Source organism: Alternaria atra, assembly GCF_907166805.1.
Source record: "Alternaria atra isolate CS162 genome assembly, contig: 32, whole genome shotgun sequence".
Taxonomy (NCBI): Eukaryota; Fungi; Ascomycota; class Dothideomycetes; order Pleosporales; family Pleosporaceae; genus Alternaria; species Alternaria atra.
This window is the reverse complement of record NW_025091331.1, coordinates 1811399-1828601: the sequence shown is the minus strand read 5'-3', so window position 1 is coordinate 1828601 and position 17203 is coordinate 1811399. Positions and strand designations below refer to the sequence as shown.

General features: G+C 50.9%; 8 protein-coding genes across 8 annotated transcripts; 3 read left to right on the top strand and 5 right to left on the bottom strand.

Moving 5' to 3' along the window:
• Positions 1-712: 712 nt before the first annotated feature.
• On the bottom strand, positions 713-1972 carry ALTATR162_LOCUS10372 (uncharacterized protein; the record flags this gene model as incomplete). Its single annotated transcript, XM_043318008.1, has 1 exon — positions 713-1972. One exon carries the CDS (start codon positions 1970-1972, stop codon positions 713-715), a length of 1260 nt encoding a protein of 419 aa, XP_043173943.1.
• Positions 1973-2316: 344 nt separating this feature from the next.
• On the bottom strand, positions 2317-3546 carry ALTATR162_LOCUS10371 (uncharacterized protein; the record flags this gene model as incomplete). The annotated part of the gene is made up of 2 exons (XM_043318007.1): positions 2317-3460; positions 3518-3546. The coding sequence occupies 2 exons, from the start codon at positions 3544-3546 to the stop codon at positions 2317-2319; spliced, it is 1173 nt and encodes a 390-aa protein (XP_043173942.1).
• A 280-nt stretch (positions 3547-3826) lies between these two features.
• On the bottom strand, positions 3827-5630 carry ALTATR162_LOCUS10370 (uncharacterized protein; the record flags this gene model as incomplete). Its single annotated transcript, XM_043318006.1, has 4 exons — positions 3827-4168; positions 4220-5302; positions 5355-5529; positions 5590-5630. 4 exons carry the CDS (start codon positions 5628-5630, stop codon positions 3827-3829), a joined length of 1641 nt encoding a protein of 546 aa, XP_043173941.1.
• Positions 5631-6014: 384 nt separating this feature from the next.
• Positions 6015-7216, top strand: ALTATR162_LOCUS10369 (uncharacterized protein; the record flags this gene model as incomplete). Its single annotated transcript, XM_043318005.1, has 2 exons — positions 6015-6112; positions 6163-7216. 2 exons carry the CDS (start codon positions 6015-6017, stop codon positions 7214-7216), a joined length of 1152 nt encoding a protein of 383 aa, XP_043173940.1.
• A 341-nt stretch (positions 7217-7557) lies between these two features.
• Positions 7558-8322, top strand: ALTATR162_LOCUS10368 (uncharacterized protein; the record flags this gene model as incomplete). The annotated part of the gene is made up of 1 exon (XM_043318004.1): positions 7558-8322. The coding sequence occupies one exon, from the start codon at positions 7558-7560 to the stop codon at positions 8320-8322; it is 765 nt and encodes a 254-aa protein (XP_043173939.1).
• A 557-nt stretch (positions 8323-8879) lies between these two features.
• ALTATR162_LOCUS10367 (uncharacterized protein) lies at positions 8880-13086 on the bottom strand (the record flags this gene model as incomplete). The annotated part of the gene is made up of 2 exons (XM_043318003.1): positions 8880-12725; positions 12775-13086. 2 exons carry the CDS (start codon positions 13084-13086, stop codon positions 8880-8882), a joined length of 4158 nt encoding a protein of 1385 aa, XP_043173938.1.
• Positions 13087-13554: 468 nt separating this feature from the next.
• ALTATR162_LOCUS10366 (uncharacterized protein) lies at positions 13555-14587 on the top strand (the record flags this gene model as incomplete). Its single annotated transcript, XM_043318002.1, has 3 exons — positions 13555-13681; positions 13740-13959; positions 14017-14587. 3 exons carry the CDS (start codon positions 13555-13557, stop codon positions 14585-14587), a joined length of 918 nt encoding a protein of 305 aa, XP_043173937.1.
• A 381-nt stretch (positions 14588-14968) lies between these two features.
• On the bottom strand, positions 14969-16444 carry ALTATR162_LOCUS10365 (uncharacterized protein; the record flags this gene model as incomplete). Its single annotated transcript, XM_043318001.1, has 4 exons — positions 14969-15108; positions 15174-15995; positions 16066-16363; positions 16415-16444. The coding sequence occupies 4 exons, from the start codon at positions 16442-16444 to the stop codon at positions 14969-14971; spliced, it is 1290 nt and encodes a 429-aa protein (XP_043173936.1).
• Between the last annotated feature and the right edge of the window lie 759 nt (positions 16445-17203).

Genomic DNA, 17203 nt, shown 5'->3' with positions numbered 1-17203 from the left:
GATGCAGCAAGTATCGCACCATGCATACGGCAGTTTGTATCGAGGTGAAGAAGCTATCCTGCAAGTCTCGACGATCTTTTGGTACCCTGGCTTTGCGAGCGTGGACTTTGGACGGTCTTGAGGCGGCACAAGCATCTCTTCGTAGGTTACCTCGTCCTTGGTATCACCCCATACGTGCGATAAGATGGCATACCATTGATATGGATCAGCATGATCCCGAACGTGCAGGGCCAGGGTCTTGGTGTCGATAAATATCATGACTGAAACGTGTACCGAATGAACCTCGTTTGATTACTTGAGGTTTCCGCCGGTCTTTGAGGATTTAAATTGGTCTTGACGGGTGTGGATGTGAGATTTTCAGTTTCGACCCCGCCACAAGATGAGGGTGAGTGTACAGCTGGCCTTAAACCTACCTGGGTATGCATCATGCCGTGCGTATCAGCTTATATCAGCGCTTTTAAATATAACAAAATGAGCTGCGTTATTTCTCATGACGCATATCTCAGTGATTGCATGAGTAATGTACGTATGTCGAGTAAGGAGGATAAGGTTCAATGTTCCATGGAAAACACTAAGCTAGATCCGGCAAGCACCTCTAGTGGCAGCCAGGGCGATGCACAGAACAAGTGGCATGCGAAACAAGCATAGGCTCGGAAGAAGTGATTAAATAGAATTTAACACAGCCGAAGTACAAGGCTACGATGAACTTGTTTTAACCACTGCTTACCACATTGTTATTCACGTCCTTCCACATCTCATCTTTCTTCCCCCCTTTGATGTTGTTCAGCTTGTTTCTTTGCTTCTCCCTCTCATCCATATCAATGTTGATATTGAAATGCTGACCTCGAATCTTCTCGTAAAACTTACCAGCGGTAATGCCGTTCATAGGTTCCAGCCATTTTCCAGTGATTTCAGTTTCCAAGGAATCAGATTTGATGATGATAGGTTCGTGAGCGCGGAGAACGAAGACGATCGAGAAACGGTATCTCTTGTCACTGCCCGAAGGAGCGGAAGCGGAAGTAGTGGAGATAGGGTGTGAGATAGGGGCGGGAGGGTTCAAAGATGGCTCTGGTGTCCCGTAAGCTACAACGCGATGACCGCCGGCAGGATATCTTCCATTGGAGAGTCGTTCGAGTTGGCGTCCAGCAAGCATAGTAGCTCCTTTTCTCCCAGAATCCTCGACTACTTTCTCCACCGCGAACCAGTTGGCCCCATCCCAAACCTCCAGACCAGGCACGTTACCCACTACTACACTTAGCAGTCCTAGATCAGCGTGCGGTTCAGCCACGACTTTTGCCTCCCAGCCTTCATATCGAAACAAACGCAACATCGTTGCTGTTTTCTTCTTATCTGAATCCTGCAATGAACCGCAAGGTCCGACATATTGTCTCAGTCCCTCATCTTCGCCGTCCAGTAGTCCAAGGGATGTCGAGATTCTACCCAACGTGTTTGAGCAGTGCTGTCCAATGAGGTCCCAATACCTCTTAGCGGGCTCTCTCAAGACTTCTGGACAATACTCCAAAGTCCTTAACGTGATGAACTCCTTTTCTCCGGGGATCTTGGACCAGCCTTCTTCAGACCTGAGTTTGTGCTTCCACTGCTGCTTTTCCCTATCGGGCTGGTTGAAGAAAGCTTGACTTGCTGCGAATAGCTGCTCGTACGCAGTTTGAAGAGGATGAGGTCTAGGTGCTGGCGCATGATGATTCTCTACTTCTGGAGATGTTTGTGCTGATGAAGGGTCAGGAAAGGTGACAGTGGTCCAACCGAGTCTTGATAGGGTTCGTTGATGTTCTGGTAGGACTAAAGGTAACGGCGCCGGCTTTAGCGGCAGTCGCGTCTCTTGTGAGATATCCTGCACTGGTTGCGCATCCGGCTTTTTGGTGCTCGTTCCTCTCTTTGACCGAAATCTCGAGATGATGCTCGAGATGGAGAAGTGGTGTTCGGATGAGCTTGAGGGTAATGTGGCGGCCATGTCACCCATATATTAGGATACGAATGCGTTGGAAGCAAAAGAATGACTATAGGCAAAGGAATATGTGAAAGCACAGCGGAAGAAGGCTAGGGATTATGACTACGGGTATGGCACGGGTATATCGAAGGTACGACGTGGAACGCCCAGGTGACGTTTTCCGGCTACACGAGCTAAGCCACAATTGCACAGCCCCGCCGTTCACGGGTAGGCTTACGGACCATTGCAAACAGAGCGTGCCGGTCAGCACCAAGACTTGTAAGATGGGATTCGAGGAGGATATTGTGGGAAGAAACCCGTTTTGAGCAGAATGTAGTGTTGTGAACGTAATACAATTCATCCCATATCTATAGCCTCAGCCTATTCTTATCCCACAGCTCCCTCTCCCTCAGTACAAACCAATCATGAAGCATGGGTTTGACTTTGACAACCCCCTCATTTGTCTCGCATCCAAACTCCATTCCAGGCTTCCACGTCCCTCCCTCGGCACTGATCTTCATACTAGTCATGTTTTCCAATCGACACAGTGCAAGACCCACTTCTCCAATACCCGCAATGAACTTGCCTGCTGCACGCCCCTTTTTAATGTTACCGCTTTCATCTAGCTGCTTAATATCTGCTCCGTATTCCGGTAGCGTATTTGGTGTGCTGAGGCTGTCGATATGGACAGGTAAGATACGCTTCCGTACGATGCCGGTGTGTTTTGTGCGAATGGTAAGTTCCTGGCCAACGTAGCAGCCCTTCTTGAAATCTATACCATGCCAGAGATCAATGTTACACTCCATTGGCAATGCGCTTTCTCTTGGTATCTCTTGCGGACCTTCGGGTATGCCATTTCTGTAGCGTTGATGGTGGTATTCCCGTACTTCCACTGCCTTAGCAGCCCCATCCAATATCATCGATGCACCATCGCCTACGAGATAACGACGCATGTCTGGGCCGCGTGGATCGCTCATTTCAGCGACCAGACCTTCTGATTTGGGTTGCCCAACTTCCGAGCCCCAAGCCGCCCACACGCGCATCTTGTCTGCACCCACATCCTCAACTTGCACCTTACTCCGGAGTTTATGCCTCTTCAAATGCTTTTTCAGAGGCTCCAGCTCGCTCTCATCGACCTCAATGTAGCATGCCCAATGTTCCTTCTCCGCCACTAACTTTGGCCACACCCAGACAAAGACATCCCACAATACTCTACCGCGCGCGTCGAGAAAGGCTGCGTAGAAGGACGATTGACGGCTTGGGTCGACGTTGTTCGTAATGAGCCCCTGTAGGAACTTCGCAGTATCGGGGCCAGCGAGGGAGATGAGGCGGCGATGCGGAAGCGCTGCTATTGAGTATTGAGGGCCAGATAATCGTTCATTACCATTGTCGTTGTGTAGTGATCGGGTGGCGGTTTGATTGCGAAAGCGCGTCAAGGCTATCGGTCGCGATGAGATTTTGTCATTCGAAGACGATGCGGTGCTAAATGCTCGGTACGTATTTACTGCAGGTCTACGCAGAGAGCGCAAATTTGTTCGGCAAGCATCGCATATATATTTGGGCGCCCACCGTGGTGCGCTCAGCGGAAAAGATGCCATAATGATGGTCTCAGTGGTTGTTGGTGTGAGACGAAACAGACAAGACAGAGCTCTGACGACATGTCCAAGATACCTCGGCATTTACGGAGTTAAGACTAGAGCGAGACATGATCAAATATGCTAGATCTGAATCCTCAGACCAAATGTACTACTGAAAACGCTGAAAAACGCCTAATCTGCCAGACACAACATGGTCGCACGCTAATCGATTTGAAAAACGTTCTCGGCCATCCAACGCCGCTGCCCAGTAATTTGAAGTATGGTCGCGTCAAGCCAACACCTAGTCGTTCTTCCGACCCGTTAATCTTGAACGCTCGCTATTGCCCTCTTTTGGGCTCGCCGGCCCCGACTCATCGTCGCTATTGTCACTCTCGTCACTCTCGTCGCTACTCCACTTATCATCCTCGCCTACCGCGAAGATAGTGTCGCCATCGAGACTTTCCCTTGGAGGAACAATGGGCTTCTGCGCTTGTGGTGCGGGTAATGGCGAGACATCGCGCGCATTGTTGTTGTTCGATCTCTGCACTGGGTCGTAAGATGGAGGTTGGTCTGAGCCTCTCTCCTCTTCATCAAGAGAATCCCTGAGGGACGCGATCTCAAAACCTTCATCATCTTGGGCAATCTAGAGAGTTGTCAGTAAGATTGCATAAAAGGTATAACAGTATGAACATACCTCATCACTCATGGCAAATCTCCGGTTATTGGCCGTTGGTCTCCACATGTACGCAACGAAACAAACGTCGGCCAGGTAGACAAGGTTTAGCCAACCATCAAGCACGAACCATCGTGTTTGCCAGTGGGTTGGCGCAAAGTCGGGGGTCGAAGCTCCAGCAAATGTGAAACTATTGATGAAGAAGAAACCGAAGATGACAATGATGCTCGTCAAAATGCACCACCATAACCTCTTATACATGGTAGCCTTGACGTGCTGCTTTCGCTCCATCAAGTCCTTCATTGTAAGGTTTAGCGAGTTCAAGGTCCATATGTAGAACGCGGTAAGTGTGGCTGAGAGTGGGAGGATGACCAGCAAAACTAAAGGTCCGGCGTCATCGGGGCGAACAGTAAGCGAGGCTACAGCATAGATTACGCCAAAGACGAAGTGGGCCACAGCAAGCCAGCGGACGACGGTCATTGTCTTGCCAAGGGAAGGCTTGACAACGCCGTATCCCATACATACGATCAGGAGCAGGAAGAAAGAGAAGGAGTTACGGAAAGCGTTGAGTACGGCGACGACGATCATGAGAGCCTTGGTGCCGACGTTGTTACCGTGGCGATTCTGGTAGTCGTAGTAGCCCCAAGTCATGAGCATCTCCACGACTAGGAATACTAGGATAGCAGTGATGTAGTTCTGAACAGCAAGAATGTCGTGACGGTTCTGGAAGTAAAGGAAGCCCCAGAATGCCAGTACAACAAAGTATACAATTGTGATGCCGCCGTAAAAAGGCAGTTTTGCGATCTGGGCCGCCTGGAGCTCTCCATAGGCGTTCCGGAAAGTCACAATAGCCTCGAATTGCAGTTGCTTGTCTTGCGCACTCGCAGCCACACAGTAATAGCCCGTCTTGATTGGTACCTTGGTCTCGGCCGTTGAGGTTGGGTATTTGATCGCTTTCGGGTCGTTCAGGTCGATGGCTTCGGTCCGGATAGGCATTTGAGAAAGGTTCTCGACGTCTTCCGCGAGTACCCATTCGCCTTTGTGTGTGCCGTTGCATAGTTTCAGTTTGATCGATTCGTCGTCGCAAATGTAATGGCGATTTTCCTGGGAGGAAGTCAGTTTTGCCATCCTTGTGCCAGCGGAAGGGTCAACATACATCGTTCACAGGCAAGTCGGAGGGTGCACCCAGAAGTAGAGTATCCTTCCATTCCCAGACCACGACACTGACAGTCTGGTCCTTGATCCCCTCATTTTTCTTCGGATCTTTTATGAATTTGACGAGTATGAAGGGGTCGACCTTCCCTCCCCATGACTTCTTGCTGTACATGCCGCTGGACTTTGTATGAGCATGCTGCCTCCATGTAACTAATGGCCCAGGTGCTTCTACATACCTGCACTTTTGAGTTTCCTTATCGGATAGTGTAACATCCATCGCTGCTACTGCCGTTATGGTAGTTAACAGCAGTAAAGCGACGTTGCGCAGCCGTGCCTTCATCTTGCCGCGATGTGAGGCCAGCTGGCGGAGCTGACGGTTGAGGGTAGGCGGCACTTCAGGCGGACAAGTGCGATTCGGTTCGAGTCGGCGATGGTTGCTTTTGGTCAATTCTTGGACCAAGACGGGTCATGGGTGTAGGTTGGTGTTTAGTGGTAGATGTTTAGCTTGCGCGTTCGTCACCTACAAGTCCGCCTTTCCCGGTAGCTCTTAGCGCGCTTCCCAGAATGTGGCGCAGCCTTCAATGGGCAACCATCACCGAAACCGCCGACGAGTCAGCCCTACCAAACCCCTTCACCAATACCCGCTGAACACAAGCACACCATGCCAGGCAAACACATTGCCGGCGCCTCTGACGAGCCTTGCAGACGATGCAAAGACAACATCTCAATTCTCGTTGTGCGCTCTGAGCCGCTTTGCCAGTCAGTTTACGCCACCTAGAGGGGAAGAAGAATTTGCTAAATTCGTTTAGTGACTGCTTTGCCCGCTACGTGCACACAAAGTGCATCAAGCGCTTGGAGTCATTTCGCGTTAATTTTGGAGCCGAGCAGCAGCGTAGGATTCTAGTACCCCTGTCATTTGGCGTCTCATCTACAACTCTCCTCCACATACTGGATCTGCATTTGAAGACGCAAAAGAGCAAGACTGGCCGGACTGGATTTGACATCAGCGCGGTATATATCGAGGATCCGGAGCAGAAAGTGCAAGCTACACAGCTACTTGAAAAGGCTCGCGAACAGTACCCGGACCATCATTATGCCTCACTACCGTTGCACGATGTATTTCGCCTGGTCCAAGATGATGCCTCAATCCGGTCTCTGCTACCACAAGCCGAGAAAATGGTAGACCTGAGCCCCGAGGAGCAGTTTGTTCACATGATGAACTCGCTCACCTCAGCGACTGCTCGTGCGGACGTGCTGTCTACCCTTAAAACACGGCTGGTCGTAGAACATGCAAAGTTGACTGGTTGCGAAAGTATCCTCTGGGGTGACAGTACCACTAGGCTCGCTCAAAAGACGCTTGCCGAGACCGCAAAGGGACGAGGGTTCTCCCTGCCATGGCAAGTCTCAGACGGAATGTCGCCCTTTGGTCTCAACTTCCACTACCCGCTTCGAGATGTCCTGAAGAAAGAGCTAGTATCTTATATTAACATGGCCAACCCTGGACTATCGACACTTGTCCACGAAACTTCATCAGGCGCCACGCAAGCATCAACAAGCTCAAAGAACACCACTATTGACGATCTCATGACGCAGTACTTCGAATCCGTTGAAGAGAACTTTCCGAGCATTGTTGCAAACGTCGTACGCACAACAAGTAAGCTCGAGGCTCGACCCGATGCACTTTCGGACCCACAATGCAGCCTATGCAGCATGCCTGTATCTGGCGGCCGATTTGGCATACATGGCTGGGGCGGCGATCAGCAGGATGGCGATGACTTCGAATCCACAAATAACAAAAAGAATATATGTTATGGCTGCACGAGGTCGTTGCCTAAAGCTACGATGAGCGTGAACGGTAATTGAGAGCATTGCTGTAATATACAGCTGTCTTTCTTCAGCATTACGAATCATCGCCTATTCTGATAAATCATTGCACGAAACTCGGAGGATTCATGCAGAATGATCCTGTTACATTCATTTGCTCTCTAGACCAATACCAATTTACGCGCACGAGTACTACCGGCAAAGCAATCAATAACCTGGCATTGTCCTGGAGATCGATACACATTCCCGGATCTTGGCCGAAAACACTATCTATACTCATCTATGTCGGTACAACACCTTCCGAGCCTCATGATCAGATACCCAGTGGAGAATATAAGAGCGGCATAGACAGCAACCGTATTTTCAACACAACAATCGCAATGAAGCTCTCCACTTCGATACTCCATTTACTGCTCAGCACATCGGCATGTCTCGCACACTGGAACTACGACCGTATAATCGTCAACGGCGAGATGATTGGCTCACCCTACCAATACGTTCGCAAAACCAACAATTCTAACAACCCCCTTCAAAATGTTAATTCCGCACACATGCGCTGCAACTCCGGCGCTGAATCTGGCATTGCACTCAGTACCCAGACCTACACAGTCACCGCTGGTGACATGCTAGGCTTCGCAATCAAGGACACTTTCGGACATCCTGGACCCCAGCAAGTGTATCTTTCCAAAGCGCCACGGTCCGCCGCTGAGTACGATGGTTCAGGCGACTGGGCGAAGATCTACAGCCTCACCTACTCCCTAAACTCGAGCTACGGCGCCAGTGATGGCCTTCTCAAATGGGCAACCCACAACGCACGAACCTTCAACTTCAAGCTCCCTTCCGGAACACCACCAGGCGAGTACCTGCTCCGTGCCGAAGGTTTGGCACTTCACGCAGCGCACAAACCAGACAACTACCAGTTTTACGCTGCTTGCGCGCAGATCAACGTCACTGGTAGTGGTGCGGGTGTTCCAGGTCCGACGATTAAATTCCCAGGTGGTTACCAGTGGAATTCGACGGGGGTGTTCATACCGGAGTTTTGGAGCAAGATTACGAATTACACAACTGCGGGACCGAAGCTGTGGCCGGAAGGGACGGGGGAGGCGCACGTTTTGGATGGGACGAGGAAGAACGGCGCGGACTAAGGTCGTGCGTAGGCAGTTCGTCGTCGAAAAAATCAGAATGACTACGGAATGTAATCGAAATCCTGATCGCGTGATGAATTCAAACGCCAATTGAGAGAGCTCATATTGAGATGATATGATAGTGATGTGTAGATGCAGGATATTCCTGCTCGAGGCATTTTTCGTTCATGACTCTGAATCCGAGGTAGCTCAGATTTGCTCCTATGCTCTCTTGGTACTACTGGCATTGGCGCACCAATTGGGACTACGACTTCGTCTCCAACAACGACTCCCCCTGCTACAGCGAACCATACGGATCCGTGATCTGCCTTACAAATCCTCTCCATCAGACCTCCCTTCTGATGTAACCTATTCAAGACCTGCTGCACCGATCCAAAACGTTTTGCCTGGAGGGTAATGGAACAATTATCGTCCTCAATCACAATTGCTGGTACTTTATTGCGAGATTTCCCGTCTAGAGACCTCCAAGAGTCCTTGCAAATCCATCCGTCGTCTATCCCGCTAGCCCAGGGCAAGCCGCACCATCTACCATTCCCATCTAGAGCAAAGCCAATCAGCTAAGCATCCAACCCATCCCTCTCAACCATCCATCGTACAACATCAATAATCTCGCCTTGTCTACCACTCACTCCCTTCCCTGGTTCCTTCACCATACTCTCAAGCACGCCATCTAACATACCCCTCAATCTACTAACCAACACACCAATCCTCGCCCACCCCCTTAACCTAATCCACTCGTCAATGACCAAACCTCTGCCCAAAGTGTCAACCTTGATCTCTCCTGCGAACAGCAACAAACTGTATGCATTGAACGGCGTGATATCTCTGATGAAGACTTTACTTGTAGCCATCTTGTTGAAGTACGCAACGAAACTCGCATTATGTGGGAACGTCTGACTGGCAAAGAGGGTGGACGAAGGATGGACGAAGACACGTCCATTTTCTTGGTTGAAGTATTTGATCTCGCGGGCTGAGGGATCAAGTTCCACGGCACCAGCGATACCAGCGGCAAACTTCTTTTCGGGTAGCTGAATGCGTGCGATCTGCGGGTTAAAGGATCCTGCGATCAAGGCGCGCAGAAGCGCGTCATTGGCGTTGTGTTTGTTGTAGGACAAGTGTGTGGAAGAGTTGGCAGAAGAGTAGTGTGTGGGGATGAAGGAGATCTCCTTAAGAGACGAAAGGTATTGGGTACGGTTGGATGCTATGTCGAACATGGTTTGGGGTGACAGACGGTTATCTTGACACCAGAAGCGGAGGTCTCGTGTTGACATGCCTTTGCTGCGCAATGCAGACCACTGTTCGTATGCTCTTAGATCAACAAGCAAGTCTCCTTGGTTGTTTGAGAAAGAAGCGCGAAGGCGGTCGAACTCGTTCCGGGTTTCCTGATCTCGCTCTCGTGGTGATATAAACGGACTGCGAGCGGTCAAGACAGCCGCGATCGTCAACACGGCTTCAAGACAGCCGAATGTTGCGCCATATACGAGAAGCTTGCCCAAACGGAGATCCGCCGGGATCATGGACATGTGTCGACCAAGAGCAGTAAGTTCGTCGTCAGTAATTGCACCCATCTGCGAGAGTAAACGGATCGCACCCTCCACTGCTGTGCTTTCTGGTGGTGTGAGCGCGGAAGCAAGGAAGCCTGAGACATCCTGCACGCCCATCGCCTTGATAGACAGACACATCTGCTCCAATGGCACACGTCGAATCTCAGGGTCCGGCCGCTCCATCATCTTGGCTTCGGCATTGCGTGTATACAGCTTGTAGCAGTCACCTGCTCGGACACGGCCTGCTCGGCCTCGTCGCTGCTTGCATGCCGCTCTCGAAGCCCAGGTTTCGGCTAGGCGAACCATGTTGTTCTGCGGATCGTAGCTCGTCTCTTTGACCCTCCCCGTATCGATAACAGCAACGATATCTTCAATCGTGATTGATGTTTCTGCGACGTTGGTACATGCGATAACCTTACGCTTGCCATGAGGAGCGGGAGGGAAGACACGCTTTTGCTCGACAGGCATGAGTGATGCATGCAGAGGCAATGCATGGAGGTTTGCAAACTGACTGAGCGCTTGGAGCGTGCGATCGATCTCCATAGTACCAGGAAGGAAGATGAGGATGCCCCCATCCTTATCACCGAGCTGACGATCAATGTGACGAACAGTCTCCGCAATGAGGTCGTAGTTGATGCCAAATCCGATACTTCGGAGGTTTGCAGAAAATGACTTGTCTTCAGAGGCTTCTTCATCGCCCATCCCGTAGCCCTTGAACCCAGTGAAATGCACAATATCGTCGACATAATAATCAGTCACAGGATGAGTGCGGCCCTCGATCTCAACACGGCCTACGGGTCCAACCTCCTTGAAGTACGCTTCGAAGACAGCAGCGTCGAGAGTGGCACTCATCAAGATGACCTTGAGATCTTTTCGCTTTCGTAAGATCTGACGTAGTAGAACGAGTAAGAAATCAGTGTCCAGACTGCGCTCATGCACTTCATCAACAACAACATGGCTAACATCGGCTAGTGCAGCAACAACGTCGTCAGCATTACCGCCTGATGTTTGGAGGCGCCTGAGAAGAACACCGGTTGTGACGAACGTGATCTTAGTGACTCCAGGCTTTTGTTTGGACTCTCCACGGATAGTGTAACCAATCTCGTCACCGACCTGAGAGCATCGCTCATCGGCAACACGATCGGCAAGACCAAGCGCAGATATCCTACGTGGCTGTGTACAAATGATGTTTGCAACGGCACCAAGCTGTCTCTGTATTAAGTCATCGAGGACGAACTGCACGGATTGAGTCGATTTTCCCGATCCAGTTTCACCTGAGATGATCGTGACCTTGCAGTCGTTGACCGTGCGTATAATATCATCTCTCAATCTCCAAGCTGGAAGTGACTTTCGAGCATTCATCATCTTTTGTTGAGCTGGAGAGCCCTGCTTCGCCTGCCAATCAGACAAAAGTCTTTGGCTAGGAGGTGTTGCGGGTGTCCAGTCGATAGGCTTTCTGGGTCTGCCCTTCGCTCTTCGTTTGTGACTTTGCTGCTCCGACGAGTGATCTGCTGCTGCAAGGCCAGACGATACGTCGGTCAATCTTCCTGGGTTCTGGAAAATCTCTCCAGCATTCGATTGAATCCAGTCCACAATATCGTATATCATGGGCATGCCAATGAAGTTGGCCTCGGCGTGGAGGAGCGCTTTCCGGATGATACTCAGGCGAATGTACGCTGGAATGGCCGCCTCGAACGTGATGATAGGCACGACGGCAGGGTAGGGACCGAAAGGCTTCCTGACCTGCAGTATGAGCCTCTTTCCTTGTTGTTTAACATCCAGCTCGATACGACACGATTCGGGAGCAGGACGTGAGAATAGACGGTCATATATGGCTTCAAGTGACGACATCTCCACCTCCCAAGGATCGTCTTCAGGAGACATATCAGAGTCACTATCGGTCATTGAAAGATCGGCTAAGTCTTGAGCGATGTTACTTTCTTCTTCGTCCGGTCGCAGTAGACGAGCTTGTAGCAAAGCTGCGGCTTTCCTTTCATCACTGCCCTGGCTATCATAAGCCTCCTCGCAGAGATCTGCAGAATACCCGGCGGCAGCAAGGCGCTTCACAGCACCTTCACGCTTGAGGTTTGAGCTGGCCATACTGACACCAGCGACATAGCCTTCTGGCAGCGACCACGATGGAAGATCATCTTCGGGTACGTGTATAAGAAGCCATTCGATGATTTCTTCGCGATCTTTACAGATATCGGCAGCCTCCTCAACATGGCTTCTGCGAAAGCCGAGATCCACGATCTCCTCGACTAGCCGGTTCTTTATAGATGCGTCCATCTCGATACCATTTGGGTTCCAGAGTGCGTCCCGACGGATTAGTCGCTCGGCTTCCTTTCGCGTCCTCTTCCCCAGCTCGATTTTGGGTACCCTTTCCCATCCCTTCAGCAGGTTCCTGCTAGGAGCTGGGCCCTTGGAGTTTGGCATGGCCGCTCCAGGCTGTTGGTTATGGGCTTTCTGCGACTCTTCCTGTTGCTTCTGTCTCTTCTCGCGCGCCTTGGCTGCTGCCTCTCTCGCCTTCTCCCTCTCTGCGAAGCCGAAGAAGGGGTCTGCCTCATACATCCACCCCTTACCCTCCTGCTCGTCCCTCTTCTTGAGGTCCATGAACTGGCCTTTCCAAAGGTCCTTGTACGTAGGAGGAAGCATCATGTGGAGGTTCTTCGCGCTGGCGACTCGGAAGAGGGTATAGGCTGCGGCAAAATTGCGAGCTTCGACGGCTGTTGGCTGGTGAGCCTGTTCCTCGAGTTCGGAGGGGATCTTGATGGGCGGTAGTGTGGTCGTCTCTCGTGTCTTCTGGTTCATCTTGGACAGTACCACAGCGTACGCAAAATGTTGATCGCCATTTTTGCGCTGTCAAATGTCAGCGATACTCTGCTGCTAGTTCGGCACGGCTACTCACGATACGGTAGTCAGGCTTGCTCCACTGCTGTTTTTGAAAATGTTCTGACAGCAGATTGACAGGGAGCTTTCCTGTCCACGATGCACCTGCGATCAAAGTCCGTGTATCTGGCTTCTTGGGCCCGTCTTCAGCAGTTCCAGCTGCAGATTTTCCTTTGCCTTTGCCTTCATTCTGGGCAGCGTCTCCGCCAGAACTCTCGCCTTTCTTCTTCTTGGCTTTGCCGTCGCCGAAGACGATGAACGATGTGTCTTCCTCGGGAGGAACAGTCTTCTTGGCAGGCTTGCCGCGGGGTGGATGGGCGTTCTTTGGCATCTCTTGCGATATATATAGAGCAAGTGAAACCCTCAGATTCCATAGAAGTATGCTTGACTCGGAAGGGTAAAGATATGATTATATGTCGTGTTTGTGGGCGGTGAGAAGGGCGCTGTCGGTAATAAAAGGGCTCAACCACCCGGTCTGAAAATCTGCCACTCTCCAACGTATCTAGGCAAGGCAATCGAAGCTATGATGGTAGCCATCGTGGGTTCCTGGAGCTTTCACTCGAATGCGATGCGCAATCCGAAATTCCGATGAGTTGCAGGGATGCCTCGGTACGCTTGGGCCACCCGTTCAGAGCCTCATCGTCATGGTTGCTTGCATGCTGCGCTCACTCTTCAGTATCGATGCGCCAACTGTTTGCAAGCTTCAGATCATCCCTCCCATTCCGTGTTCTTTTTCATACAGGCTTCGTAAAAACATAGGGAAACTTCTCGAGCATCTAAAAGTTGCATCGGATCAACAATGGTCAACCAATCTGCGGCGGAGCAGACCCATGATGCAATCACAGAGGATGAGATAGTTGGGACAGAGACACCAAATCAACCTCAGCCTGCAACTGACCCCGCCTCCTCAAAGCGCCCCAATGCATGTATGTTTGATCCCGTATCTTCTACCAATCCAATGCGCAACCTTAACTTACAGTGCAGTTACAGAACTTATGTCACAGGCGAAGAAACCAAGACCACCTACCATACCCGCCGCAGACGGCCCAGGCATAATAGAGAAGGCCACGAAGGCGGCTAAGCGATGGGATCCGCGGAATGGATTAGGCGTCTACATCGAACGTCCTGAGACGAACCCAGAGAAGAAGGTGCTGAAGTACGACGATGACTTTGTTGTGATAGCCGACAAGTTTCCAAAGGCAAGGTAGGTATCCAGGCTATCTAAAGAATGGAGGAATGTAGCCGGCTGACAATGACCAAGCGTGCACCTCCTGCTCATCCCACGGAAACCCGTCTACTACGACCAACATCCTCTCCACGCTCTCTCCACAGACCCTGCCTTCCTCACCGAAGTTCGAGAACGCGTCGACCGGCTCAAAGATCTCGCTGTCTACGAACTCCGCCGTCAATATGGCGACATCAGCGCTTCAGATAAACCATACAACGAGGCCTTTGAGGCAATGATGAGCTCCCCCAACCCACCACCACCTGAAGAGCGTGCAGCCCTCCTTCCACCTGGTCGCGACTGGTCGAAAGACATAGTCACAGGCGTACACACACACCCATCAATGAACCATCTGCACATTCACATCTTCAGTCGGGATATGCATTCAGACTGGATGAGACATAAGAAACACTACTTGAGCTTCAACTCTAGCTTCCTCGTCCGATTAGACGAGTTCCCGCTAGAAGAAGGAAGCGAGAGGTTCCATCCTGGAGATTGGCCTAGCTGGGATATGAAGTGTTGGCGATGTGGGAGGAACTTCAAGAATAGGTTTGCGGAGCTGAAACAACATCTGGATGAGGAGTTTGAAGAGTGGAAGAGAGAGTGAGGATCTTTTCATGTCTAAAGTATATTTCAAGAATATACTTCTGCCTGTATGGAGTCATTCGTGCTTAGCTCTAAGTAACGTGCAATCGACGCGTCTCTCTCTCTCTCTCTCTCCACACTTCCGTACGCCAATGCGACGTTCTGGACCCGCTACGTTACGGGTTTTATAAGCATGACAGAAACAGCACATCTCAAACCACACACCTGTGAAGTCATTGAATATACGTCTCAGTGAGCATGTCTGTTATTTTCTAGTGTACTGGGTCACTTAAGAGACTCCTAGATCCGAGATTCTGCTACGCATTTCCCGTCTCCATGCTTGCCTACCGAGATCTGATTTGATCACTCCCTCATCCAGACATCGTATCTTACCCTGCTGATCCTAGCGAATAACCAAGGTCTTGACTACGTTGGTGTCGATATCATGCAGCTCAACCGGAAATTTGCACGAGTCGCCGAAAATGCAGCTCTTCGTGCCCTTGACATGATGAGTCTTGTGATGAGGCGCTGGACAGCAGTGGCCTAAAAGGTACGTGTACGAAGTCAGTATATGTCTCACATACAGTTTGTATAAGGATGTTTCTTACCATAGATACACCGAATATCCTGGCAGCCACTACCGTTGCTGCAAGGTGCCATGCGAGCGACGAGACGGAGGGTAGACACTTCGCTGGCAGTGGGCTTGTAGGCGTGGAGGTGCGTACAGTTTGTTTCGTAAGGGCACTCGTTCCGGAGGAAATGGACGTTGCACATCTTGATCTTCTTGACGCGATCCACTTCGATCTTATCGTAGTCCTTGCATGGTGGGTCGATGCGTTGGCCGGCGCGGTTGCGGGAAATGACTTCTTCACGGTTGGCCGACTTATACGTGGGTGACGAGTGTGTAATAAGTGGTGGTGGTGGAGCAGCAGCCTTAGCGGCCCAGTTCATCGGTGGCGCTGGTTTGATAGCTGGAATCATGCCGTCCGAGGCCAGTGTCGATGTTGATGGCGTTCTAGGCAAGGTCATTATCGTAGCCCGGCTTGGCAAAGGGCTATCCATGAGTGGAATCTTTGCTGGTGGTGGGAACCTGATAGGCAGACCTGTCGATGATACAGATGCCTTTGAGCTGTCATTGAAATCGGCCCTGCCGGCAGGAACAAACGCTGGTGGAAGACCGCCACTGTACATAGGACCAGCTCCCCAAACCACGACCTTGGTGTCGCGGAAAATTCCAGGGAATTTTCTTGTATCGTATGGCAGGTTCACGAGCTCTTTCTCGAACGGGACGCCTTCGAGGAGAATGATCTTGTTGACCAGCTCAGGACGATCGGAGCATTCCTCTAGCATTCGTGCGTAGCCGTTATCGTGCGAGCAACCGAAGAGAACCCGACGGCAATGATAGTCTTGACCGTATAGTAGACATGATTCTGCAAATGTTAGTACGGACTGGAGGCCTTCGTAGGGGTTACACAACGCAACTTCCTTAGAGTCACTCACCTATGATCTTCTCGTCAGCACGATCTTTTCCCGCGCCGACGTCAATGAAGTCGAACAGTGTTTTGCCCTGCGTGAAACCGCGCACGAACTCCTCAAACTCGAGGATATCTCGGTAGATTCCTTTGCACACAAGCACGTCACCGAGGCCCCGCACATTCGCATAGATGCGGCACACAATGCGTGCTCCGTAGGGGATATCGTTACACTCGTTGTCAACGTATCTCTGGACGGCAGCGGAGAGATCAAAAGCAGCTCGACGGCCACCTTGTTCGCCTTCGCAAAGGTATTTTTCACAAAACTAGACTCGGATTAGCAGATCAGTCTTCAAAGCGTAGCATGGTAATTCTACAATCATGCCATCGCCGTCGATCAGTATCATGACGAATGGGTTATCGGACTGTAGACTCGATATCAGTTTCGTTCTTAGACTTAAGCGGCGGTTTGCCTAATTTGCTACAACAACATTTGTCGAGGGCGTGTGTAGGAATGAAATTACCATCTCTCTCAGTATGCGGTTGTGCTTCTTATCATATTGCACCTTCTCGTATTGCCATGCAGTGACCCAAGCGCGATCGCGATCGCGTTCATTTACTAATGCCTGGTATTGCTGGTGCATAAATTCGTAGCGAGTAACCATCTCCTATAGTACAAAAGTCAGTTCACTTCGTGGGGACTCAACGTGGTGTTTCGCGTCAAACATACGGCCAAAACCCGGGTCTTTTCTTCTTCGAACTGCTGAAAATGCTCGAAACGCCCCGTGAACGTTGCTAGGTCGGAGTCTGAGAAGCCGAATGACGCAGGGCTAGCATGCCCATGGCCATTGAGCGAGCACGGCATCTCGAAAAGCGTGCGACCAAACTTGAGCTTCTAGCGACTGGCTGGTGTGCAATAGAAAGGCGCGAGATTGAATGATAGATCTGTAAATCAGAGATGGAAGAGGCTCCTGCGTGTGAATGGAGGGGGGAGAGTAAGTGTAGTGTGAGAGAAAGAAGTTGTGAGGACAGCCGAGCGCTCCTTCCAGGGTTCACAGGGAAGGTGTCAAGCTCGAATAGGCAATCATTGGTGAGGGTGAGTTATTGTACCATAGTTCAGGGATAGCGAAGATGGGGAAAGTGTCAGTCTGGCGTGTAATAATGTA